General features: G+C 45.2%; 1 protein-coding gene across 2 annotated transcripts in view; it reads right to left on the bottom strand.

Moving 5' to 3' along the window:
- LOC119445928 (aromatic-L-amino-acid decarboxylase-like) overlaps window positions 1–26360 on the bottom strand; it is a 141746-nt gene that overhangs the window by 5805 nt on the left and 109581 nt on the right. For both annotated transcript variants that reach the window (XM_037710233.2, XM_037710234.2), the window contains 12 exons: window positions 24709–24822; window positions 18758–18809; window positions 18507–18577; window positions 17827–17961; window positions 16347–16490; window positions 15472–15633; window positions 15089–15156; window positions 14258–14328; window positions 14087–14106; window positions 13020–13118; window positions 12840–12941; window positions 11538–11762 (listed from right to left, as the gene is read on the bottom strand). In XM_037710233.2, the coding sequence (XP_037566161.1) occupies window positions 11538–11762; window positions 12840–12941; window positions 13020–13118; window positions 14087–14106; window positions 14258–14328; window positions 15089–15156; window positions 15472–15633; window positions 16347–16490; window positions 17827–17961; window positions 18507–18577; window positions 18758–18809; window positions 24709–24822 (1263 nt within the window). The remainder of the gene's footprint in view (window positions 1–11537; window positions 11763–12839; window positions 12942–13019; window positions 13119–14086; window positions 14107–14257; window positions 14329–15088; window positions 15157–15471; window positions 15634–16346; window positions 16491–17826; window positions 17962–18506; window positions 18578–18757; window positions 18810–24708; window positions 24823–26360) is intronic.

Below are 26360 nucleotides of genomic sequence, written 5' to 3'. Positions count from 1 at the left end.
TAGGCCTTCTCCTGGAAGCGAATGGATCTAATCGCAGGATGATACAACATATCTCTAAGAAGTCTGAAGAAGTCATTAGACTTCTGCGTAGAATTACAAATAAGCATAAGGGGCTAGGAGAAGACAGTGCCATAAGATTGGTACATGCATTCGCATTTTGCCACTTCTCGTACGTGGCAGGCATGCTACAATGGACACAGGCTGATAAGAACAAGCTAAACGCTTTAATTAGACTACTTATAAAGGCTACACTAGGACTTCCCATCAGCACTGCCAGTGATAGATTATTGCGCCTAGGGCTGCATAACACACTAGAAGAGATAGCTGAGGCTCAACAGGTGGCCCACCAAGAGAGACTAATGAGGACACGACCTGGAAGGGCGCTACTTGAAGAAATAGGCGTAGAAAGTAACAACCAAACCAACAAACGGACTACGGCGGGACTACGAGAAAAAATTAAGACCACCCCGTTCCCTAGGAACATGCACCCGACACATAACCTCGAGAGACGGAAGGCAAGAGCCAAGGCACTCCTTCAAGACATAGATCAACATAAGCAGCAGGCGGTATTCGTTGACGCTGCCTGGGTTAAAAATAAGGATGCATATACCTCCGTTGTTGTAGACACTCAAGGTAACATACGGGATGCCATCACCGTCTATACAAAGGACCCAACAGTAGCATAACAAGTAGCCATCGCCTTAGCCATCCGGGCAAATTGGTGGACACATATTTACAGTGACTCTAGAACAGCCATACGCAACTTTACTAACGGATATGTGACACGGATAGCAACCAAGTTACTAGACAAGGTCAACAGTGAGAGGATCGAAATTCGCTGGTTTCCTGCACATCTGGGGGTGGTGGACGGAACTCGGAGAAACCTCAATGAGGTGGCAAATGAAGCAGCACGAGGACTTTCTAGCCGTGCTCTTCAAGACCGAGCAGCTTACACTTCACATGGGGAACACAGGGATCGATTATTAACATATAACGAAATCACGAAACATTATTATTTAAGCAGACGGGAATACCCATTGCCACACGGTAAACTTTGCAGAGCCCAAGCGGTCACATTACGTTTGCTACAGACAAGGACATACCCAAGTCCATATTTTATTAACAGGATCTATCCAGAGAGGGAAATTCAAACCAATTGTAATAAGTGCAATGGCATCATTACTCTTGACCATATGCTTTGGCAGTGCCCTGCGGTCTTCGCAGACTGTGACAAGGAACAAGAATGGTGGCGGCAAATGCTACGAAGTGAATCACTCTCTGACCAATTACGGGCAGTCCAGAAGGCCCGCGATGTGGCTGAAGGGCTCGGCCTGACAGTCCCAACGTGGGAGCGGCCCGCGTCAACCCAGGGTTGACCTTCAGGACTCAATAAAGTTCTCCATACCATACCATACCTCACTCTTTCTACCAATCTTAATTAATTCACCTTACTCTAATTTGTACCTATCGTAATCCACCGAAATCCACTTTGCTCTAATTTGTGCCAACCTTAATCCACGCTGATGAGCTTTGGTAGCACTCTTTGCGAAATACGACCCCTGCTTCAGCACGACGGCGCCTTTCCCCATGAAATTAATGTATGAGCGGAGCGTGGTTAGGAGGCTTGCGCATGGCACTGCTTTGTTTTGGTGTAGGAGTGGTGTTATTCAGAGAAGATGTGCCTTGACATTTTTTTAATGCGTACGCTTTTAAACCGTCATGTTAAAGTTACTTCATGGGTAAGCAAGAAAAAAAAGTAAAAAAAAAAAGAAACATCGCAGCTATTCCACTTTGTGAATGTGATCTACCAGCGGATCTGTTCTTCGGTCGTACGCACTACACGCGGCCTTCCCATACCTAGCGCACTCAACATACTAACTGCCTATTCGATTCCTTGCGCAGGCGCGGAAACGCAGCGGGTAGCTTGTTAGCCACCACCTGTCGCACCAAATGATCGATGGCCATTAGCGCGCCCTCGGCTCAGCCAAACCGAGTAGCTATAGCTAAGTAAAGACTGGGGTAGCTGTCAAAACCGCATCACGTTCACGCTTCGCGACATCTCGAACGTTACCAATCACCATCAACTTGTTCTCAAACCACAGTCTGTCGCACACTGCACAGGTATCGAGACTACGCGGCGCACATGTAGATGTACAGTGCTAGTGGGTATGCTAGTGGCACATATCCACTCTGGGGGATTGGCCAAGAACCGGGTAGTTCGATGCCACAATGTCCCATCCCTTGACCCGTGGCACGATACGATGCTGATTATTTATTGGCATCCCCTTTGAAACCGGCCGGTGACAAACAGTCACCTAGCCTGCTTGAGTTAACCAGGTCTAGGTCCAGCTAAATGCAACATGCAACTGCTACATGCAACTGCGACATGTCGGGACACATGGTGGAAAACAACGCAGCTGCGATGCGAAGTTTGTATGTATTGACGCTAGGCAGCGCGCATGTCACATCGCGTGACAAGGGGCACGATACGATACTAATGATGATGATGATGATGATGATTTATTGTCACCCCCTTTGAAACGGGACGATGACAAACAGTCACCTACCTGCTTGATTTAATCAGGTATGCTATACATGTTCTTCATTCTAGTATTTTTGTATACATCTCCTTAATAGTCATTTTGTTCCTCAAACCTGCTTTATCTACCTTGTACCTATGTATGCAACTGCTAAACGGCGTTCCACCTGGTGTAATATATGCAAATGCATTGCAAAGTGTGCACGTATTGACGCTACCGTGGCGCCTATCCCACATCGCGGGTTTTTTAACTCGCTAGGACGCGTGTATAGGGCATGCTTCTGTTGCAAACTAGCAAGCGCTGGCGTGGCTCACTGGTGGAGTAGCCGGCGCAGCGGGCCCGGCTTCGAATCCGGCAGGAACTGTGTATATTTTTTTCTCATTCCTGGCGATGGCTGCGATGGACACCGGCGGCGTCGGGCAACATCGCCATCCGAAAAGGCTATTGGAATGAGCCCGTAACAGCTTACGCTGTAAAATTTGACTCGCCATCCCGGATCCGAAAAGTTGATGTCCAGCGAAGCTGTGGAATACCGTCTCAACTGCTGAGGGAGGTTATTCTTTATAAATGCGAAATCATCATATGGCCCATGAAGCGAAAAATCCGGCGTTAACCAGATTTTGGTACCGCCAATGACGGTACCAAAACCCATGGGACCAAGTGGTGACGTCACGTTTGACATGATAGCGTAACGTGGTTACGTCATCACGTCAAACGTCGCGTGATGACATCATCACGTCGAACTTACGTTACGTGATAACGACATCGTCACGTGACGATATCGCCTGGTGATATCATTTGATGACGCCATCCCGTCAAACGTGACGTCACGCGATGACCTCCTCATGAAGTGATAATGTCACCTGCCAACGTCATGTGATGCCTCTTGGAGAAGCCGCACACTGTGCGCTTCCCGCTTCTGTGCACTGCCTTCGACATCGGCCGACATTTTTGTGTGAGCACGCCGCCGCGGAAAATCCCCACCAACTAGAGGCTAAGAGCTTCGCTGTAAAATATGGGTTATAACGAACAGGCCATCAAAACAAAATTTGGCAAAGCCAAGAGCACCAACGATATATCCGAAGCGTCATTTAATCGAGCTCGTGAAAATGGCATTAACCGGATAGGTTAAGCATGCTTAAACTAGCAAGGCATTTTTTCAGATATTTTTTGCATTTCTTTGGCTAAAGAAGGTTGTCAGCAAAGGAAATGAAGGCCCAACTTACCTTTTCTTTTAATTATGTGCCAAACCATGCACCGCGCAGACGACGTCAGTGTGACGTCACGCATTTGACTACATGCTGGCCTACTACTGCTTAGTGCTGGCAAACTTCTCCCAAAACAAAACAAAAAATTAGCGTAGCTTGCACTGAAGGCGCAATGCTTAAGAGACAGCGGAGCTGATGAGCACCTAGCTAGTCCTGGCTTTTGGGCTAGCGAAGCACTACCAAGTCATCCCCATCATTTTCCGGAACTTATTGATTATTGATCGGTAATCGATTAACTATTGATTGGCTATCAATTGGCTATCACAAGGTATTGGCCATGTATTTGGGCTAGGCTAAGCACTACCAAGTCATCCCCAGAATTTCCCGGAATTTGTTGGTTATTTGTCGATTATCGATTAGCTGGTGATTGGCTATCGATTGGCTATCGATGAGTGACTAAGCTTAAGTAGTCCCAACCATGCTTAGCTAGACTTAGCCAGGCTCAGCTTCGCTAGTTCACAGGGGTGTGTGCCATTGCGCTAGGACTCTTTCTGCACTGCCGCCAGGATCGGCCCACATTTTTGGATTCAGTAGACACATTACGCCCGGCTTAAACAGCTCCGCTGTTAAAAGTACATCCTTGATGAAATAATTTAACAAGGAAAGTTTCTTCACGCGGTTGCATCCATCTCCAACAGGACGTGGAAAGGTACACCGACAGACGCTTGTTTAAGTAACGAGGTAATGTATAAAACATATCACATATGTTTAGGAATGTCTGTAGGTTACCCTTTATTCTGCGTCTGTATATACGCGATGGAAGTGCCAGAATAACCATGCTGTCGTCATAGAACCATTGCTGTAAGTTGACCACATTTTTGAGCAGCAATATTTTTACCTGTACATGCGTCTTAAAAGTTTAAGTTAGTTAAAAGTTAAAAATTTTGAGCCTGTATGGCGCCTCCAAATTGTGCGAAGAAATAACATGTTTCGTGAAATATTGGGCCCTAGGTGTCGCCAAGATCCGCAAGAAACTACGAAGCCCCCTATTCTGTTTTTCACCAACTCCAGGTTGCGCCGACTTTGCGCTATTTCTCATAGTTGTCAGGAACGACAGTACTTCGATTACCCGGGGAAACAGTTAAGTGCGATAATGCATTATCGAGCGTGAACTGCTCCTTCTGTGATATCTATGCAGTTTGCGATATCATGCGGGGCGCTTGGTTGGTCGGTCGTCAGAGATTGGGCCTCTTTGTCGCCTTAGTGAGGTGGAGGGGGATTGTAGCAATAGGCGGATTTAGCCTGGCGATCAAGGCCGGCAATTGCTCCGCCCGAGCGTCTCTTACAATATCACAGCAGTGTTTCAACAAATGTCCATCAAACCCTTAAGAATACGATAAGGAGACGTGAAATTTCTTTGCAGCTATAACTGATCCTTCGGGGAATCCAAGGTGTTGCAGGCACGCATGCAGAAGGCAGTTTTTCTGCAGTTTCACCAGGAGAGCGGCCCTTTCTTCTTGGAATTTCGGGCACGACCACAGAAAGTGTTCGATGTTTCATTTCTCGTCGCATGCCGTACAGTTGGGAATATTGAGTCGCCCAGTCTTAAAAAATCATGCCGGTGTACTAGCACATCCAGTCCTTATTCAATATAGAAGTGAGGCTTCCTCTCGATGAAATCTCTTGGTTACGCAGGGCATATGTGGTGGATTCCAACGCTAGCCAAGGTGATTTCGAATGTCAGATGTATAACTTGATTACTCTTTGGGGCCTGGACTTTGGGAGGATGACAGAGCGCTGAGTATGCAAGCGCATCAGCTTTTTTATTGTACAAGAAAAGAAAACGGTTAAGATGGGCATGAGAGGAATGTCATTTATTTGCATATAGTAGAAGAATTTACTAATAGAAAGGCAGAGAGGTCAGACCAAGCCTTCGCGCTCTAACCTGCTAGTATGCACTGGGAAATGGAAAAAGGGGAACGAAAGAGTGGTGTCAGTTAATGGCATCCGTGACGAAACGAAAAAGTCCCGGCTGCTTTATGTATAGTGCTGGTGGTTATGGCGGAATTAGGGGATCATTTATTCTTCCTGCGTTGGTTTCCGTACTGTTTCCAAGATGCAGCGTACTGTTTCCAAGTATAACCACATCAGACGGTTCTCATCAAGATTTTCACTTTTTCAAACTAGATTTCTCGAATTTATAATCGGGTGAGTGTTTTCCTACGTTTTTTTTGTTTTCTTTTTTTTTTTGCTTATTGTCGTACGTATTCTGTCGTACAACATCATAGCGAACACACAATAACTGCCTTCAAGAGGCCATAGTGGCTGAATTAACACACACGCTTTACGTTGAAGTGTTCAGTGAAACCAAATGCTTAGCGGGGCGAAGGCTACTTACTACATATCATGTCAGGTTCGAATCCAGAAATCCCGAATGATCGTAGATTTAATCCGAATTCGGCGTTCCTGGCGACTACAGGTACAGCCTGTCCACAACTGTTCTAGGAGCACAGAATCCGCGAAAAAAAAAAGTAACATTTTCTCATCCGCGCTAAAATTAAATCTTGCAGTGCACCAACGTCCCCGCGGATAAGTCACAGCATTGCATTCATGACACCCAGGTCGGGTGCGTGCCGAAGCCGCGATGATACGTCCTCTTTTCGTGACTTCAGTGCTTTGGAAACTGTTGTGATCAGGAGGAGGAGGACAAAACATTTATTTGAAACCAGAGGCTCGTGGTTTCTTCAGATGCGGGAGGCGACGACGGTTAGTCGGCCTGGATCCCCTGCTCCCTGGCGGCGGCCTCTGCCCGCCCCGCGACCCAGACCTGCTCATCTGGGTAGGAGCTGAGCAGCGTGGCCTCCCACAGACTGCGTCATGGTAATTTGCAAGCCCTTTGGACTACCGCGGATATGTATATTCGGACAGCCCCACAGTATATTGAACAGGTCGGCTCGGGGAGCTCTGCACAGCTTGCACTGTGGCGTAAATGTTGCTGGATGAATGTATGAATACAGAATTGGTGTTGGGAAGGAGCCCGTCTGGAGCTTCCTCCAGATGAGCTCCAGGATCAGGCGTACTTTTCTTTCAGCTGTCGTGAAGTGAGAGAGCTTGGCTCCTACCGCGAGAAAACACAACACCGCACGCAGAGAATAAAAGACAGTAGTTCTTCTCTTGACAGTATATGTACAAATGTATTGACATCACTTTAAATATGAGACAACAATGTGTATGCCTTTTATGCGTATGTATATATATCGATGTTCCTCAGAAGCCTTTGTGACGCACTAGTGAAATACTCCTAGCTACGCTACACAGAGTCATGCATTAGCCATACATGCATAGCTCGTACGAGGCAAACGAATAATCTAGTATCATTCGCTTTTCGCTAAAAAAAAAGGTGGATATGAAAAACAAGAACAAAACAAGACGGAAAACGAAGGTGAGACAGTTCATGACAACGGCGACAAACAAGAAACAAAATCTCGGTTCAAAGCTATCGTGTGTGCTAAAAACAATAACAACACGTAGTCCACTCAGCTAAAAACGATCAACAGACGATGTCTTAGTAGCGTGCTACAAAAAAAAAAATCACGTCGTTAGTCCGACGTTTCCTATCTTCTCGAGAAGAATGCCTTGTCCGTAAGACAAGCAGACAAAATAGACATTCTCACGACGACAGGACGTCAGGTTAAATAAAAGCAAATTGCACTGTTACATCGCGAACTCTGGTTGGTAGGGACGGCAACAAACGTCTAAGCACAATGTTTCTACTGTCGCAACGTAGAGTTTGCTGCGGTATAGATATATATTTTTAACTGATGCACAACTCGCATGCCAAAAAAAAAAAAAAAACGCCGACATCAGAACGCCATTTCGCCGCAAGTGTAAGTGCTCTATAGCAAAGAATCAGGAGAAAAAGAAAAAAAACAAACAAACTAGGGGCCATATCTTTTAGGGATACTTTCCATTCGCTTCCAGTCATTTCATATGTGTCATGCCCAGTGGCTGATACACGTGATAATGGTGGCATGACAGCGCACGAGCACACGACGAAGCGCGAAAAGAATTAAACGTGAAGAGAATCGTTTCAAAATTTGGCCGCGGAATGAAAGCTTTGCAGATAAGGCACCTGCACTAGGCTGTGTTCTCACTCTTAACCACGAGAACGTGAGTTCAACTCCTTTACGAATGCAACAGCATCCTTTATGCAAGGTGACGAATTCACCGTTAGTGCACTTTTAACACACCACATCACTTAAGCGTTTGTTTATTGCTTTTGATATCAGCTAGCACACAGGTTAAAAAAATATTATTTTTCGAACTTAACGAAATCTTGTCAAAGGCGTACTTGATAACACTAAATACCGCATGCAGCGAACATAGTGTCGCAATGTTGTGCTATTTCACTTCCGGCGCATAACGTAGACAAAAAAACACCAGTCTATGCGACAAGGTGGGGAGCAAAAATGAAAGAATAAATGGTAGAGCAAGGAGCGAATCACATTCAGCTGGATTTTATATTGTAAAGAACAACTTTCGTGCGTTTGTCATTTTGATTTTTTTCCCTTATGATCCCCGAGTTGGACGGACGGTCAGGCTTCCGTTACCATTGTGCAGTCTTGAGCAAGGGCTACTGAAGAATAGTTGGTGTTTCGCTTTTTTTAACAGCGCACTTGATGCTGTCATAAACAGTGGAAGGAACCTCATTTGCGTTTCATGGAGACACCAAAGACAAACTGCTTTTCGGACAGTTCATGTAGCTACACTTGCAACCATCTGCGCTGTATAATAATGACTGATTACAATTCAACATTCATAAAGTTGAAGTTCACGTTTGCATTTTTTTCGGCAATTCATATGCATACAAAAGTCAAGATACAAAAATACGTGATGAATTTGACGACATTCATGCTTGGAGCTTCAAGGCCAAAGTATTCGCATGTCATGCGCAATGACCAGCTGTTCATGCACAGTTTTTCGAAAATGTATACAAACACTTGGCATGCTTACACCTGAAGAGAAATACGTTTGCTAGTCTGCCAAGAACTCCACTCAATATGAAATAGCAAGTCTTCTCTGTGCAACGAGAACACGTACAATAACTCAGGTTGCGGGCATTACCCTGCTTGAAGAGTATGGATGCATCTACAACTGATCTACACCCTCTAGAACTGGATGTCCTGTGGCGGAGTTGCATTTGTGGATAATCGTCTACTCTGATATTCAAAAATGTGCCTAAAGTGTCTTTTGGTTTCAGACTTCTTAAAGTATCGCAACTGCCCCTCCGTGACAGGGCATCAGGCTCGCACCGGTGACGCTCACAGTGGGCTACACTTGTGCGAGAAAAAAAAACGTATATAAATGTTGATCTAAGACTATAGGACGTTTGGCTGAACCTCTACACAACTATATTCCTTTTTCAATGTCATTCTTTGGCTTTACAGTGGCGTACTTCGAGTTATTGATCAGTTAAAACACTTTCCTTAAGTGGTTAAAATATTTAACATGCACGTGGCAACGCTTGAGCGTGATACATCATGAAGGGCCAGTATCACGACGAACCCATGAGCTGCGAGCGTTATAGACCGCAGTTTACTGGTGATGCCTGCTTCGAGTCTAGGGTTCACGACAAGCTAGTTTACTCAGCGCGCGTGCCTGCAATCACAATCACCACGCAGAACGCTAGACAACGACAGGATTATGCACTGGAACAAGTCCTACGGTTCTCGCCAGCATAGGAATGCTTTCGTCGATGTAGTACATTTGCTGGAAATGGCATCACGGGGATTCCATGCAACGCAGGCGTGACGAAGTCAGGCAGGTGCAAAGCACAAACATGCAGATTGTCGAGCAGTTGCCGGGCAGTAGACAAGCGGGATCCAGTCACGTGCGCATTCAAGGAAGCACGCATTTGCGAGCAGGTGGGGTGGTAGTGGTCAGGCTAGGCGCACACATGCCCGGCCACTTCATCCATGCGTCATCCTGTCCGAGCAGCTGATGTAGCTGTCGTACGTGGTGTCGAGCACAGTGTGATGAGGCTCCTGAAACGACCCGTCCACATTCATGCTCGCTATGCTCAACCTATGCAATAGTGAGCAGTGCAAAAGAAAAGTGACATGCTAAAGCAAACGGCTGTTCGATATTGTGAACAAGCACTACGCAAAAGTGGGGCGTTTTTTAATCGGCAGAAGCGTTATGCCCAGATAACTAATTGGAAAGTGCTAACAAATCGTTAACGGATTTGGTTCACCGATTTTTTTATTTGATGATATAGGAAATTTCGGTTACTCGTTTCTGGTATATGTCTTCAAAGAAAGTCTTCGCAAACAGTGGTCAGTTGCAGAAAAAAAAATTAGGTGAGAAGTACAGCTGAGCGTATAACGCAGTGCCGTGTGCAAAAGTAATTGCCCCCTTACGTTCTACCTCTGTGAACCCAACAATCTCGTCACTCACACTCACTTTCATTAACTCCACATTTTGCTAAGGCAAACCTGCTCAAGTATTCCGCATATCCCCGTACAATTACTGACTGAAATAGCTTGCCTGAACATTGCCTCAGAGCCTCAGAAATCATTGCCTATTTCGTGCTTTTCTATTTTGGCATTCCGAAGTGTTGACACTGTTACTGTGTTTTGAATTATTCTCCCTCCTGCTCGGGCTTTCTGGCCGGCAGTATCGAATAAATAAAAATAACAAAGAGCGAACAGACTGTCTGCTAAGACAGTCTGTTCAAGCTAAGCAATACCGCGTTCCTGACCTCTATGTCAAACTATACAAACGAACGCGAATAATCTTTAACTCAACTATAGAATCTTCAACTCGACTCTGGAAGTAAGCAATATCGTCACCTATACGGATCACCTTTTTGTGTAGTTTTGAACTGACAGCGGCGTACAAAATTTATAACACGTTATTATGGCATGTATATCGTTACAGAACAGTTCGAGGTCAGGCTTTCTCAGCATGTTTAAGAAAATGTATTCGATGGCATTCCGGACGAGCTCCAAGCGTCTATCAATGCATTCTTGACGATAGGTAGTTTGAGAAGCATTGCGCCAGAGTCGTGATGACGATGATAACCTTAAAGCCAGTGGGCGCCTACCCACGTAGGGGGATTGGCCAAGAGTCGGGTGGATTTTATGATTGTATTATAGGGATGAATTAAAAAAAATTGCGCAGCTTGCACTGGAGGCGCAATGCTAAAGAGACATCGGAGCTGATGGGCACCTAGCTAGTCCTGGGTTTTGGGCTAGGCTAAGCACTACCAAGTCATCCCCAGCATTTTCCGGAATTTATTCATTATTGATCGATTATCGATTAGCTATTGATTGGCTATCGATGCCTCACTAAGCTATAAGTAGCCCCAACCATGCTTATCTAGACTTAGCCAGGCTCATCTTCGCCAGTTCGCATGGATATGTGCCATTGCGCTTGGACCCTTTCTGCACTACCACCAGGATCGGCCCACATTTTCTGTTCGCGGTTGCTACATTACGCCCGGCTTAAACAGCTCCGCTGTTAAAAATATAAGAATAGTTGTAAAACAATGAAAGGCAAGTAAGGCAGAACGATCTTTTTCCTGATGAGTCGCTCTGAATCAAGGATAATAAAATATGTCTAAAGAGACAAGATGAGCAAGGAAATTCAAATCACCAATGAGATGCATTTAGCAAAGGAATTTCTTTTTTTTTTTTTTGGTGGCGAAGTGGTTAGTCACGCACAGAAGCCCCGAAAGACAGCTAGAGTGCGTCCGATAGCGTGGCAATCAAACACGACGGCCGCTCACCTTCTCCTCTTCTTTCTTGTCGGTCTCGTGGCCGAGCAGCTGCAGCAGCTCGGTGGTGAACTGGCTCACGATGTGCCAGGCGTAGACGATGTCCGCGTCACACGCGTTGGGCGCGCACACGCAGAAGCGGATCACGTAGCGGTCGTTGAGCGACGCCGGCACCATGTGCAGCTTGCCCGACGCGTTGATGCTCGACAACAGCTTCTCGTTCAGCTGGTTCGAGCCCTGCGAGCCAGATTCGTATTGTAAGGTTATGAAACAGAGGGAGAACACACTTTTCGATACAGGCCGACAGCCGCCTCTAGAAAGGGGAACAACCATTAGATAATTTTATTTTAACTGCCAATCTGCAGAATGACTGTACACAATTTGTAAAGACTTATTGTACATAGCCCAAGACTGCCGAACGATAGCTTATAGACTTTAAGTTTATGTACGTCCACGCCTTTGTAAACTTCATAACTCTGCATTAATTAATAATTTAAGGCCTTGCACGCTTGAATTGAATTGAATTCTGGGGAAATTTTAAGTGCCCAAAACCACAATTTGATTATCAGGCACGCCGTAGTGGGGGACTCCGAATTAATTTTGACCACCAGGTCAACGTGGCCCCAATGCACGGGTCAAGGGCGTTCTTGCATTTTGCCCCCATCAAAATGCGGCCGCCGCTGCCGGGATTCGATCCCGCGACCTCTTGCTTAGCAGCGCAACACCATAGGCGCTAAGCCACCACGGCGGCTCTTGCACGCTTGATCAACTGTTATTTACAGTGCGTATAGTTCATCGATGGACACAATGGAGAAGTATAAGTAGTATGTAAAATAGTCTAATGATGGGCACAGACAACCTATTGGCTACGTGTACTTAATTTTGTAAGGAAGCTTGCACTTGCCTCAAAGGAATGGGCGCAGACATGGTACAGGAAAAGAAGAGAGCTAGGGTCCACTATGCAAAGTTCGACACTTTTCGGAGTTTATCTTGTCCCCCAGCAATAACCGTAATCAATCTTGCGTTAGGTTCATTTGCTTAGCAATGTGTGCGCGCTTCTTTCCTGTCAGGAACGCTATGCCACGCTGAACGCGCTCGCCGTTCGCTACCAGAAAGTACCGGAAGCGTACAGCGTTAAAGACAATGAATGCTAGATAGATCACGACTAACGTTAAGGGACAAGACAGAACCTAAAGGGTGCAAAGTGTACCCGAAAGGAAGACATAGGGCACAGACAAAACATTCACAACAGCACAGTGGCTGCTCAGAAAGCGTGCACGTCCATGTGCGCTTTTCCAAAAGCCAGACTCTCACCTTGAGCCGGAAGCAGACGAGACCGAAGATCACTTGACTAACCACTTCGAACCGGGAGTCGCTCCGCACCAGCAGCTCAAATTTCTTTGCCAGTCGAACGTGCTGTGAAGAATCAATAAATCAATCAATAAATGAATGAATGAATAAATAAATAAATAATAAATAAAAAAGACTGCGAACCTCTCGGATGTAGTGCTGTAGTCCGGCGATGCCGTACCTCCTCACTACGAACCATAGTTTGAGTGACCGGAACCTCCGACTGAGGGGGATGCCCCAGTGCTGGCACGCAAAGAAATAAAATTAGGTTGGCGCTTCCTTTATGGCACAAGGTTAATAAGGTTTGATTATCCTGATTAGCCCTTGGAGCACTGAGTGCGTGCAGACACTGGCATAAGTGTGAGAAGGCGGGCTAAAGCTCCCACTTCCCCGAAGAAAGCTTTACGTCAGGTCCTCCCTGTTTTAAGTAGCGTGAAATGCAGAAATCCTCTCGAGCGGCCACCGTTAAACCAATTTAATGAAATTCGCTTCATCTATGTAAGCGAAAAAGTTCTATTCAAGTCCGCACTTTTTTTTATGAAAACGAATTGGCAAAAATCAAAACGTTTCAAGCAATCTGAAACAAAGTTTACAACTCAGTAGATCCACGACAGGGATAGACATGACAATTATGTAAACTGAATCTACTGGGACGTGTAAAGCCGACGCGATTGACATATTAAATGTTGCTCTGCAATATAACTAACATTTGTGAGCAGAGAACGTTGATTGAGCAAATAATATATACATAATGCTTGAAACTATCGAACACGTTCTTTGCCGTTGTCTTTGCTCGATGACCGGCCGCTTCTAGAACAGACTATCCCGGAGTGCCAGCCTGTATGGTCATCACAACAGGAGTCGGTCAACGCACTATTGAAGTTTCTACGTCCGAGTAGCTCGTTAGACTTTAACACGCCTGGGCGTTGCACACTTGCTCTTTTCTATTTTCGCGCGTTTGCCTTCTTTCTGCTCTATTCTTTCCCTCCTTACTTCTCCCCAGTGTAGGGTAGCAAACCAAAAGTCTCTCTTCTAATTACCCCCCCCCCCCCCCCCCCGCCTCACTCCTTTTCCTACTCGCGAACACTGCTTTATCGGCAGAGGCAATATAATGGTACGTTCAAGAGCCTACGCTTTGTTCGGGTGTTGCCCTCTGTTTCACAAAGGTGTTAATAGAATCAAAAGAGGTGAGATAACGAAAACGGACTCACCCTGTAATCAATTGCCTTATCTGAAAAGAAGAGCAACAGGCACGTGTCATTTACGTATCCAAAAGCATACTTGTGTACGAAAGAAACCCACTCAAGAGTAAAGCTTTACACGTGCGATCTCTGCTGTTTGTTCAAAAGACGCGTGTATACGCCAAAGCCCTTCACGCTCACCTGAATAGCTATGCTGTAGGTACAGCGGGTCAACAACCAAAGCTTGCGTCAACTTGAACCTGTCCTTTACCCTGTAAGAGAGGCACAATTTGTAACACGTTAAAGGTATTGACGCCCGGCACGTTCGGCTGAAGCCCGTCGGGCAATTATTACACCGCTAAGCAGCAGCAACAGCAGGCAGTAGCCATTATTTGCACTATAATCCCGCTTTGTTCTTTTATCGGCAGCGTTGACAAACCGCGCAATCACGCACTTTTATACATGCTGATAGTTTCGTGTGCGCCTACTTTCTCAGTGCATGCACATTCACTTCTGCTTCTCCTGAAATTCCGTCGGGATATACAAAGCTTGGATGTGAATGATGAGCAGTGTGGCGGCCGATGTGGATGGATGATGAGAAGCCTATTGCGCTCCGATTCAAATCCATTAGCCGCCACTGGTATTTCGTTGTGTTACCAGATCTAATGTGACTCTACTGCATTTGATAAGTGGTGTTCGGGTGGAGCAATTGATGGTGGTAACTTTGTAAGCTAAGCCTGCCTGCAGCAAGCAACAATCCTCCTCCTCCTGGTATCCGCAGCAGCTGCCATGCAGGTGCTCTGCACTTCTTTACAATAGTGTTCGTTTTGTGTTGTGCCTTTCCGTACCATTATGCAGTGCTTTTTTTGTTGGTTTGGTTTGGTTTAGCAACCGCGAAAACAGCTCATCCAACATGTAAGCCTTTCCAGAAAGAAAATTATAAGTAAAATAAATGTCTGTTTTATATTTTTTCTTGGGCCAGCTCGATCTTTGACCGATAAAAAACTAAGGAAAGGTTACACTGATACTCACCACATCAGGGAGCAGTCGAAGTTCACAAGCATCCATTTGTTAGGGTTTATGTTGAAAGACATCGCGTACTGGAAGAGAAAAACAACAACGTAAAAATCAGAAAAAAAGAAACATTTGAACGTGACGAGCTGTTAGTTTCACTGTAGCATATATGTTCAAGCTTTTTCTATTATTTTCTTTTTGTACGATGGCATACATACATAGCTAGCAAAAAACAGATGTATGGATTAAAGCTGCATCTTCAAGGCTACATTTCGCTCCCCGTTTTGAAACGAAGCTTTCTTAGTTTTTATTTTTTTTCTTCTTCCTCCGATAAGTGGCGAAAACAGTTTGAGAGAGATGCGCAGTTGATGGCCCTGAGACGGTGTTTCGCAGTGTCATACCTCGAGTCCCTTGTGCAGGTACTGGAACTCGGGGCAGATGAAAGCGCTTCCTGCGTAGGCGGCGTCCACGTGAAGCCAGATGCCTTCTTTTTGACAGAGTGGACCAATCTCCGCCAGAGCATCGAAGGAGCAGCACGACGTCGTTCCCAGAGTTGCGCTCACCTGCACAATAAAACACATGTACGTCAGGCGAGGCAATCGGCGTTTTCGAATCACTGACTGGCGAACGTGTTCTTACAAAAACCATGCTTTCTCAGAGGCAAGAGGCTTTATTGTCTTTATTGTTTGGCAAGAGGCTCATTGTGAAGCTTCGAGAGAGGTCAGGATGCTGCGTAGTCAGCGTAGACAACCAAGGAGCTGGTAGTACTATTACTACTGCGGATACTTCGTATCTAGAAGTGCGGTGCTTGATCTTTTGCAGTAGTAGTCTATCAACTATCTTTTGCAGAAAATCTCACCGCTTGGTTTCTGAGGTACCGTCTCCGGACCCCCTCCTGCCCTGGTATCTGATTGGTTTCTTGCACTCATACAGTCGCGCTGTATATCGCGTCTTCATGTATAGCAAACCAACCAGGGTTGTTAAATAAGCGCCGCAACTGCTTTATTTTTGCTTCAAAGAAAGAATGAAGTTTTGGTATATGCCACCCTTATTTGCTCGTTACAGAGAAAATTAGATGCGCAGTTTCTTTAATCACTTTCTTATATCACAATCGGGTCCGCGCTTCGCACTTGAGAGTGTATTACGAGCTCTCAATATTGGGATTAGAATGACCGAGAACGCCCGGGCATGACAGAAAGTCAGCATAAGCAACCAAAGCTATAGTAGCTAACGCGACTTTGCAGCGCACGCGCCGAGCAAGCGAAGTGACGCTTACAAAAAAGGGGACGAATCCGGCTTTGCGGTCTTCCTCCATGGCGGCGGCAAGCATTGAGCCGCGCAAGCTGAAGTTCTCGTCCGTGTCAAGAATGCGAAGCTTCACGAATCCAATCATGGCTGCTTTCTCTACCGATGAGTGGGCCTGCGGGAAAAGAAACGAAAACAGGTCGAAACTATTGGATCTCACCACTGCGTTTACTGAAGTGTCCGACCGTGTTTCGAACAAATGGTATAGCGTAAGTGACCATACGCCGCGACCTGAAAATGGCTGATTCGGTGTTGTAGACATTGGACTGTGATGTTTTTACTTTGTTTTCGTATCGCCACTGACGCACCGTATCATCGTTTTATGTTTCGAAGCACGAGCTGTCGCATTACCTGCGACAACACCGCAGCACCTAGTGCGTTCTCTAGCCGTTGCTTGTGTCGCCATACTAGAGTGTCTATTCAACTCGATGCTCCTAGCTTCCGACTCCTTCGCAAACATTCGCCGCTTGGTCCCGGGTTATCAGCTAACTTCGATACCGACCGGCAGGGAGCCGCTGCAGATTTCATTCGGCGACTGTGCTCGCTGCTATCGTTGTCACTTGAGTTTTGTTTTGCATTCTGGGCACAAGGTCGCCCTACAAGAACGCTCGATTCTTCATGAGTTCTTTGTGGCAGTGTTCTTGTTTCTTGACGGTCACTACCCCGTGACGATATATATTTGCAAAAAAAAAATTCGTCGTTGCATTTAATAGTGTTTCGACATGCAACACCGAAGGCTTCAGATATTTAAGCTGAAGCGCTGTTCACCGGCTCTGCCTATGTTGAGAGTGTCTGAATACACGTGGAGAGGTTTACAGCGAACACTCATCTAACCTGAAGGACAATTCCCGTGAATCACTCACAGTCATTTCTGCACAGTCACTATCGCACTTCAAAGCCACGCAGAATAAAAGAACACATTTTTGTCAACTTAGAAAACATTTACAGAAAATATAATGTTAGATAAGACCAAAACGGCCTAATAGTGAGAGACGTGTAATACCAACATTGGGGATTTCTAAGGCCTTTTTAAATGGCGGCAGAGCTGCAGAAACATGGCATAGGCAATAGTTAAGTGTAGACTAGACCCTAATAGGCTTATGTCACACCCTAAAACAAGTGAAATTTCAACTTTTTCAAGCTCTACTAGCTTTACATGCAGAAAAAGGCCAAAATTGACTTAAGGACTGCGAAATCTGCGACGCCATATAACTACGCGGAGAAATTGGGAAAGAGAAGTTGGGTCTCCCCTCACAATTTTCTCTGCAACAAGCCGCGTTGTGTGCAAACGCTGAGAAGGTTTCAAAAGAGCAATATAAATAGCGCAGCCTGCTCTAATATTTGCCTTCGGTTTTTTAATGCAATAATTTCATTGATTTCGTGCATTTATTTTTCGCAGAGTATTACCATAGGACCACATCAGCGCTGTCATGCACAGAAAGCACTTATACCTCCTTGGAGCAGTAGGCCATGAGCTTGGAGAGGAGCACGCCCTCATCGACGAAAGGCTGTTCCTCCTTGAGTTTCTTGATCGTTGCGTACCTGGCTGCCAGCAGAGTGTTCAGAATGCACTCGCTTGCGCTTGACTGTAAGAAAGGAGTTGCCAGTGTGAGTTGATAGAAATCCGCAAACATGTACAATTTGTCACCATAATTTGCTTTAGTGTTGTTTGTCAAGATACTTCTCATATAACGCACGCATGTTAGGGCAAAGTAAAGCTTTACCGACTTGTAAAACATTGCGGCACAAAGGAATATCGTCAAGTAATAGAGCGACCCCATCGTTATATTTTCTCTGCCTTCTCTCCGTTCTCTCTGTGCTGAAAGCCAAACGTAAACCAGCAATCATACAAGCTCTTGGATCGAAGGAAAAAAAAACATGGTTGCCTTGATAGCAGTGTAATAGAAATGTATGTGTGCTGGTGACAGAAACAGGTAGCCGTATTTTTGTGAATACACAATGCTCTTGTCACTCGAGAGATAAACGTATCGACTGATTGGCATGATGATAATGAGTATTCATCATACTGGATAAGGTATTGATGATCTTGGAGATGTTGGGAACTTGTGCCTCCAACCTTTCCACAACAGTTCACTGCCAGGGACGAAGCAGAAACGTTTTCCTGGCTTACCTGAATAACACCTCCTCCGCTGCTGTTTCCTGACAGGCAGAGAAATTCTTCGGGAAGGTTAATCATCTTTCCTGCAAATAAGAGAGATAAATCACTGCACCGTGGTGCCTTGCAGGGAATTCTAGCGTCACACACTGCAGTTATCTAAGCTTACGAGAAACGACGATTTATAAAGCCGGCTAGCACTCAACATCTGTTTGCCTTTAAGACCGTGCAGGCACGCATGGAAGAGATGTCGATTGATGACGTACCGATCCAGTCCAGCATGATCACCTCCAGTTCTGTGCAAGCCGGGCTGGCTGCCTGTGGAGAGAGAAACGAAAATAGAGAAAGAGGCATTAATTAACATATTAAGGCTGAACGCATGAAACTCATCACAGTCTGGGCGAGCCGCAGAGCAAATCGTCATTTCTTAAACGCGGCCATGCGCCAGAACTAGTGGGTTTCCATACTTCGGGTCTGCGCTCATGCTATCGGCACAAGCACATGCAGGCATGCACCTTCGTGTCAAGTGGCTATGTTAGTGACAGGAATGCATGATTCTTTCTTAGCGTCAAAAAAAAAAAAAAACCTCGCGGAACCAAGATTAAATATTGTCCCATAGTTTATCACTCCGACTTCTTCAATTGCTTATACAGTACGATTAGCAGGGGTAATAAAAGCTTGCACGAGTTAGATAGGGTGTTGACCGGATTTGATGAACAGGGATATCATGCTTCAATAATCGAGGCAGATTTAACTGGGATGAGTGAGAATGAACTGCTTCTCTTTCATTATGACAGTTCATTCTCGGCAAGAAATATAAACTCTCTTGCTTTCTAATTTAAGATGCAGAGTTATAGTCAAGTTATTAGTGGCGGTTGTGATCGTCAGCCATGTTTCCCCGAGGCAATGTTTACGCAAATTAGGCTAAATGTCATTTTGAATAAAGAAACGATTAACTAGTTAACTTGAACACAGAAGTTGAAGGAGTACTTAGCATAAAATATACAGTAAACGCAATAAAGCCCAAGGGCCACGACAAATATCAATAAATGCTTAAAAAACACACGGAACTCTCACACTGAGAAGATTAAGTAATACAGTTTGGGTCAGTACCCTTTCGGCGCCACCTTTCATGAGAACATATTTTCAGGACTTCTACTATACGGCATGGGAATAGCAACGCGGACAGGAGGGCATACGGCAGCAAATTCTTTATTAAGGTAACTTCTAAGGAGCTGCATGAACTTTCTAGCGCTTGAGTGCTAAGCAGTAAGATTTCTCGATTTAATGTAGATGAGCTACGAGTCGGCAAACAAGAATGGAAGCGACGAACAGACCGCAGTACAACTCAGTGCGCAGTCGTGCATTGACATGGTCACAGGTCTTGCGCAGCATGCTTTTTGCATAGCCTCATGACAAGACTACAATAAAGGGCAGAAGTGGGCATGCGCGAACACTTTGGATACTAGTGTGGTAAGAGATAAATGCGTGTTTCATTTTCGTACGCCTTAGATAAAGGCTTCCTGAAAACCTGAGGCACCAGAGCCTTAGTAACCAAGAGAATCAGCTACACTTATGCCATGAATACATTCAGGACTCTGTATGCATTCTTTAACGAGCACCTTAATTATTTGATTGCATCTATGATTACTACCTGGCTACGGTTGCCTGGTGGTGCAATTGGATTCTACACTTCGGGCAAAGAGGTTTGTTTAGGTATTCACTACACCAAACTCGAAATAAGTGCCACACTTTTATCAAGAAAGAAAAGCACATTCTGCATGTAAAATAAGAAAAAAGTGGCAGATGAAGTCATTAAGCTGATGTGGCAGCAAACATAAAAAATGAAAAGAAGACGGCGCAATAAAGGCCGATAAAGAAATCAAAGCAAAGAGGTTCTGAAATCAGATTGCGACTATTGGTGCTATTTTATTACTTTTATTTATGTTTGTGATGTAGAGCGTGCTGCATGAGGAAAGAAAATAAACATGGGGAGAAAGCACCTACCAACACTGGCCCTAGGAAAGAAATAATGTAACCAGTCGCTTTAGCTCACAATGCGCCTGTGATATCGACGTCATTGCTGTGCATTGATACTGTACGCAACTACAAGTTGTAGCATCATTTAACGATCAACACCCAAACCAGCAAAAGGGGCTAGTAGACTGCCAGAGGCTACATATTTGTAATTACCCATAAAACTCCAATTGGTAATTCTAGCTTCGTGCCATTGTCTTCTTGCTTGTGTACGTTGTGTTTTTTTCGTTGGTTTTTTTTTTCACCCTTCAATCCAAATAAGCGCTTAGTCAGCGTTGCCGATTTCGCAGTGGCAAACTCCGGCACAGAAACCTACTTTGTGGCGGCAATTCAATCATGATTAAATAACTTCAGCACGTTCTTGAGTGCAGAAAGGTCCGCACGCTCTAGAACAAGTGAGAGTGCTAGCGACTCACTTTGTGGCACCAACGGCTTGTCCCATGTTTATAGCGCAATTTTCGGGAGTTCTTGTTCAAACCCAGGCCCCATGAAACGGAGTACATTTATTCTGAGTAACTGGGCACTAGCAGAGTAAACGTGCTCCATCGGGAAATAGGGAAAGTCCCAAAAATTCGTAAATAGGAGTTAAACACCGTGCGCGGATTTAATTCTCCGTACATGAATTACTAGCACTTCATTTTTTTTTTGGTGTGGTGATTTTACTTTAAGAAAAGAAAAAAAACTACTGTTCACTGGCAGTGCTTTGAATTGAAGCTAGGTTATGCTTAAGTGAACGTTTACCAGTTTTCTTTGTTTTCCATTCTACTTTGGGTGCAAAATATTGTTCGTATGCAAATTAAAGTAATATCACAGCCATGCTTGTCTGAGTGCTCGCCGAATGGTCGAGAAACAGTGGAAAACTGAAGGCAGGCAACTGCCTCATCATTGAGAATTGTGTGTCCTAGCTTGAATTCTGGAAATTGTTCACGGAGAACGTAAGCAAAGTTATGACCAGATGCTCAAGAACATTTACACTGCAATATTTTAATGGGAATGCAAATTTCTGGCCAACGACAACTTTTCAGATATCCTGCAGAGCTGTCCTTTCAATAATAACGACAACTTTTCAGGTATCCTGCAGAGCTGTCCTTTCAATAATTATTACAGCTTGGTTAAATATTTGGCAGGCAAACGTGCAGAAGTCGGGCAACCCCTTGTAACGAGCTTTAACGTGCGCTGCCTTGTGTGTCTCTGCGAGCATTTTCTTGCAATAAAATCCTAGTGGGGTAATTTGTACTTTTAGGGGGGGGGAGGGGGGGGAGGCTGGGATGAGATAATTTCCTGCTGCGGATATTGTAACTGTCTCGCCCATGGCGGACACTCGAACTATTTGGAGCCACAAGCAATCAGCGCTTCCAGCTGGCCTCCGGAGATCCAAAAGATTAACTCAGCCCAGTGGTAGGTATATTGGTGATTTCAAGAGAGCCTTGCATGAAGCGGCAGATGGGCAACTATTTCACAAACGCAAATGCATAATCGCAATGCGTTTGGTAAGAGCAGACAAAATACATGAAATGTAGCAACACGGGATTTGTCCAGCTTGATGCTTTTTCCACTGTGTAGTTGCGATTCTGCCTAAACCTTCGACACTGTTTGAACACTTAATCTTATGATGGTTCATGGTGCTTTGTTAACTAACTCCGAAGTCTTTTGAAACTTACTGTGCGTATCTACAATTGTGTCTCTACACCGTCTGCGATTCGGTTATGTGGGATGCCATAATGGATGGCTCGGTGTTAATGTTGACAACACAGGGTGCTATAACGTGCCCCGAAATATCGCTACATGGACATTTTACATTCAGCTTTCCTATTGAAATTAAACCGCCGAACTCATGAACTATTGAAATGCAACCGAATCTGAACTCGGGTTGTCGTACTCTGCAGCAAAATACCGTAATCACAGAGGCAACGCGGCGGTAAGCAGAAAGAAGTTGCTGTCCAAACAGTCTTCTTTTTTTTTTGTCTCTACCCTGCCAAGTTATCGTAAGACCAACGACCACTTTTTCAAACGAGATTCCCGAAATCTAAAAGAGCCAGCTTCTTGATTCCATAAGTCACTACTATTGTGTCCAAATCATTAACTTCATACTCATTTTCTCAGTAGACGGCTGTATGACAAGTTGGGCGTGGCTTACGGTATTACTTGACGATCTGGCGGACAAGTCGGCTCTCAACACTACGACTAAGTCAATTCTTAGGTGGCCTGTGCGAGCTGTACATCAACAGCCTTAGGCGTCCGATGTATCTAGAAATCTTGATTGCAAGTGGCTGTTATATCCATCACCACGTAGCTCGCACATCTGCTTTTTGCACACAATGGAGCAGATGCGCACATACCAAAATTTTATGGCATAATTAGGCTGCCGAACGAAAAAAAAAACGACTAAAATTTGGTGATCCGCAAAACTATGTTGACTAAGCAGAACGACCTTGAACATTAATGGAGGATATCGCAAAATGAAAGCGGCCATGGCCTTTTTAGGCTCAGCGGCAAATTTGGAGATGTAACTGGTGTGTCAACCTGCAATCTTAATACGCTGGAAGAAATTCTTTACGATAGCTTTTTTTTTTTGGAGCATTCGTTCGACGGGTGGTGTTCAGTGGTAGAAAGGATACCGGAAAAGCACTGAGCTGGACAACCATGCCATGACTCCGACAGAGTGTACCCGTATAGAGGAAGACGACTTTATGGGGCTTTCTTCTGTCAACGCAAAGAGAAACCAACAAACTCATACTAATACATATGCCTCACATGAGCACAAGAGAGCCAATTCTGGCTCTGCTATCAGTTGTGTTTTTTAAGCCTTTCCCACTAGCAACTGAAAACATTAGCTGATGTTAACAGTTGATTATCTGTTTTGATTTGATGACGAACTCAAAACAATAGCTTCGAGTTAGTGCTAGGCATTTCCTTGCAACTTGCAACATTATGCCTTACTGGAGGCGGTTACCTTTGCCATATCGAATACTTCAACGTGCAAAGTTTAAAATGTACGCAACTTTCTACGCGGAACAAATGAGGGGGCGTGTCACTTAGCATCATAAAATAAAGTAAAAGAAGCACAGTAAGACAAAGTGATGATACTTTATCTCTGTTATATCGGTTGCATCCTTTACTGAAGCTGGAGCGCGGCAGTTGCAGTGGTAATTTTGCCAAAGCTTTACCTTATCGGCCACATCCGAAGGCAAGGAGGGAAGTAGACGTACGATGGACGCACGGTATATGAAATATTGTGACAGCCTACACTTATTTAAATTATGATAGTTTTTCCATCTGCTAAGTACAGTTTGTACGGTGTGCAATGATTGCGCTGAGATTTCGTTTTTCACCGGACTCGACTGAGAGGCGAAATCAGGCCGCCCGTGTTTGCAGGCAGCCGCAGAAACAACAAAGAAAAGTCCACAGACAGGCGGAAGCCGCGCAAAGCAGCCAGTAGTGCCAGCCAGCGAAAGTGCTCGGCGAGGCCCCCAGGCTAGCCAGATGAAGAAACGAGGCGTGCGCAGGCTATGTGTGTACCTTGCCACGAGCACCGGCCGCACCACGCTGCCGGCCCAGCGCGTGCAGTGGCCCTGCGTCTTGCAAGAAGCCACGCCGGCTACGACTAGTGGCCTGCGTCAAGCAGAGAAGCGGCCGCCCCTCGTCAACGGGGGGCACCTAATAACGCGAAAGCGTCAAGGGCCCCGTGTCGCAAAAAAATCCGGCGTCGGCGCCGACCATCGTGTGGCGCAACATCATTCCGAACCACAACCACGCAGACCCTCCATAGACATGAAATACTTCTTTTACCGCTAAAGTTGCTCACACATTTGTCATACGTTCTTTACAAAGTTATTCCTCGGATTTTTCTTTCTGCTTCCTGCCCCAACAAATAACGCGTGCCAATTGATTCCGCAATGTGGAAGCAACCAACTGTGGCACAACATTCTCATATGATCAAGGATGCACGTTTTGCCTCGCATACGAACCCGCACTGGACAAGTATCTCGTGGACGACACTTCTACGGAAACGCCGCAAACTACGCATGCGCTATGTGAGAGACATCGCAGTCTTCACTTTTTGCAAGCGGCGAGCGCATTAACAAAATGTACCAGCACAACAACGTCTGAACATTCACAAGAAGCGGTGATTGCGAACTCTACGAAAGAGAAGCCGCACCATAGACATGTCTGTACTCACCCAGGAGAACCCGACGCAGCCGATGCCATCAGAGAGCATGTCCGCCAGGATAGAAGGGTAGGAATTCCCAGCGGGGAAGTAGGCATGAAAGTGGGGGTGCTGCCAGTGGGTCACCTGCGCGGACGATAGTTTGTAACGACTGAAATAGTTCCAGCAAGCAAGCCGCACTGGACTACGTCACCGGCTTAGGAGCATCAGTAACCGAAAAACAGTTTTTTTTTATTTCACTGCTGGCATTCCGAAAGTCCTGCACGCGCCGCGTACTCCTTGACTTTAACAAGCCATCATAGAACAGGTTATGCGTCTTCGCCTACTTTTCTAACCTTTACGATTCATGCCAGGACGACTGTGAAGGGCCAGGCAGTATCTTATGACAAGCGTGCACGCATAACCTTTTTGTTCATAGAGTATTTAGGCGCGCTATCGTCAGCGCTGCCCCATAATACAGTAATGAATAAAAGACGGTACTGCTGAACTTCCTGTTTCTTGCTAAATACGGGGAGCGAGCATTTCATTCTAACAATGGGAAAAAACGGTTTCGAGATTACCACTGCTTTTTTTCTCCCCTAAATTTCACCAGACCATTTGTTTGTCCACATCGTTAATAAAACATTTGAAAATTTTGCTTGTCTGGTTCATACAAAAAAAAAATACACCATTGCATGCGCACTTCGTCATCGGAGAAGCAAACTGCTGCAGGACGACTTGTTTCACCACCGCTTACAAGTCCGGACAAACGAGGCAAGTAACTCTGCCAAGTGTTTTATTCAATGACGACGACCGAAACGCGACTTCTTGATATCTATTTTGATCGAGAACTAAGTAACGGTAAGCGCAAAATCTACGTTTCAGATTGTTTAAAACTAAAAACGCAGGTCACCTGCAGTGCTTCCTTTTTCAAGAGATTTAGTGTGACTTTGGACGAAAGTGTATAAGGCGAGGGTAAACGTACACAAAATCAAATGAGCACTCGTATAAGTACGATGTTTAAAAAAAGAAGATAAACATATTATTCGCGCTTCGAGGCCGCGACAGGTCCCTTGTTCGTAACAACTGTCTTTTTGCCTCACGTGCCGAGAAGAACATTGAAACATCTCGTGCCAGTGAAAGACCGTTTGGAGATGCCAAAGTACCCAGAGGTAACCTACAAGATGCCGCGCAAGGAATGATATGTGTCTTACATTGGCGAAAGCGGGGAACGTTTACCAATTCAGCAGCATCAGAAGGACAAGACAAAGCGCGCTCGAGCACGCAGGTAGAACATCACGTAAACACAACGCTGATTTATCTTGCTACTGCTATCATAACAGAGGAACGTCTGTTTTAACGTCATATCTTTGTATTTAATCAGTCGACCGAATACGCGATAAACAGGACGTGGGGTGATGTTACCCAGATATACACAAGCACATCATTTTTTTTAATGCGAATAGCATTCTTGACATTATCAGACCTGTTTCTAACCGTTTTCGAGGCCTATCTCGAAGATAGTGCAGTCCGTTTTTTTTTTAATGTGGGCCTATTCTCCCTTTTTTAATGCGAATAGCATTCTTGGGATTAACAGCCTAGTTTTTTTTTCGGCTATCTCTCTAACCGCTTTCGTGGGCCGATCTCGAAGAAGTGCCGCCTAAAAACGTGGGCCGACCCCGAAG

This window comes from Dermacentor silvarum, chromosome 3, assembly GCF_013339745.2.
Source record: "Dermacentor silvarum isolate Dsil-2018 chromosome 3, BIME_Dsil_1.4, whole genome shotgun sequence".
Lineage (NCBI taxonomy): Eukaryota > Metazoa > Arthropoda > Arachnida > Ixodida > Ixodidae > Dermacentor > Dermacentor silvarum.
This window is presented reverse-complemented; position numbering and strand designations above follow the sequence as displayed.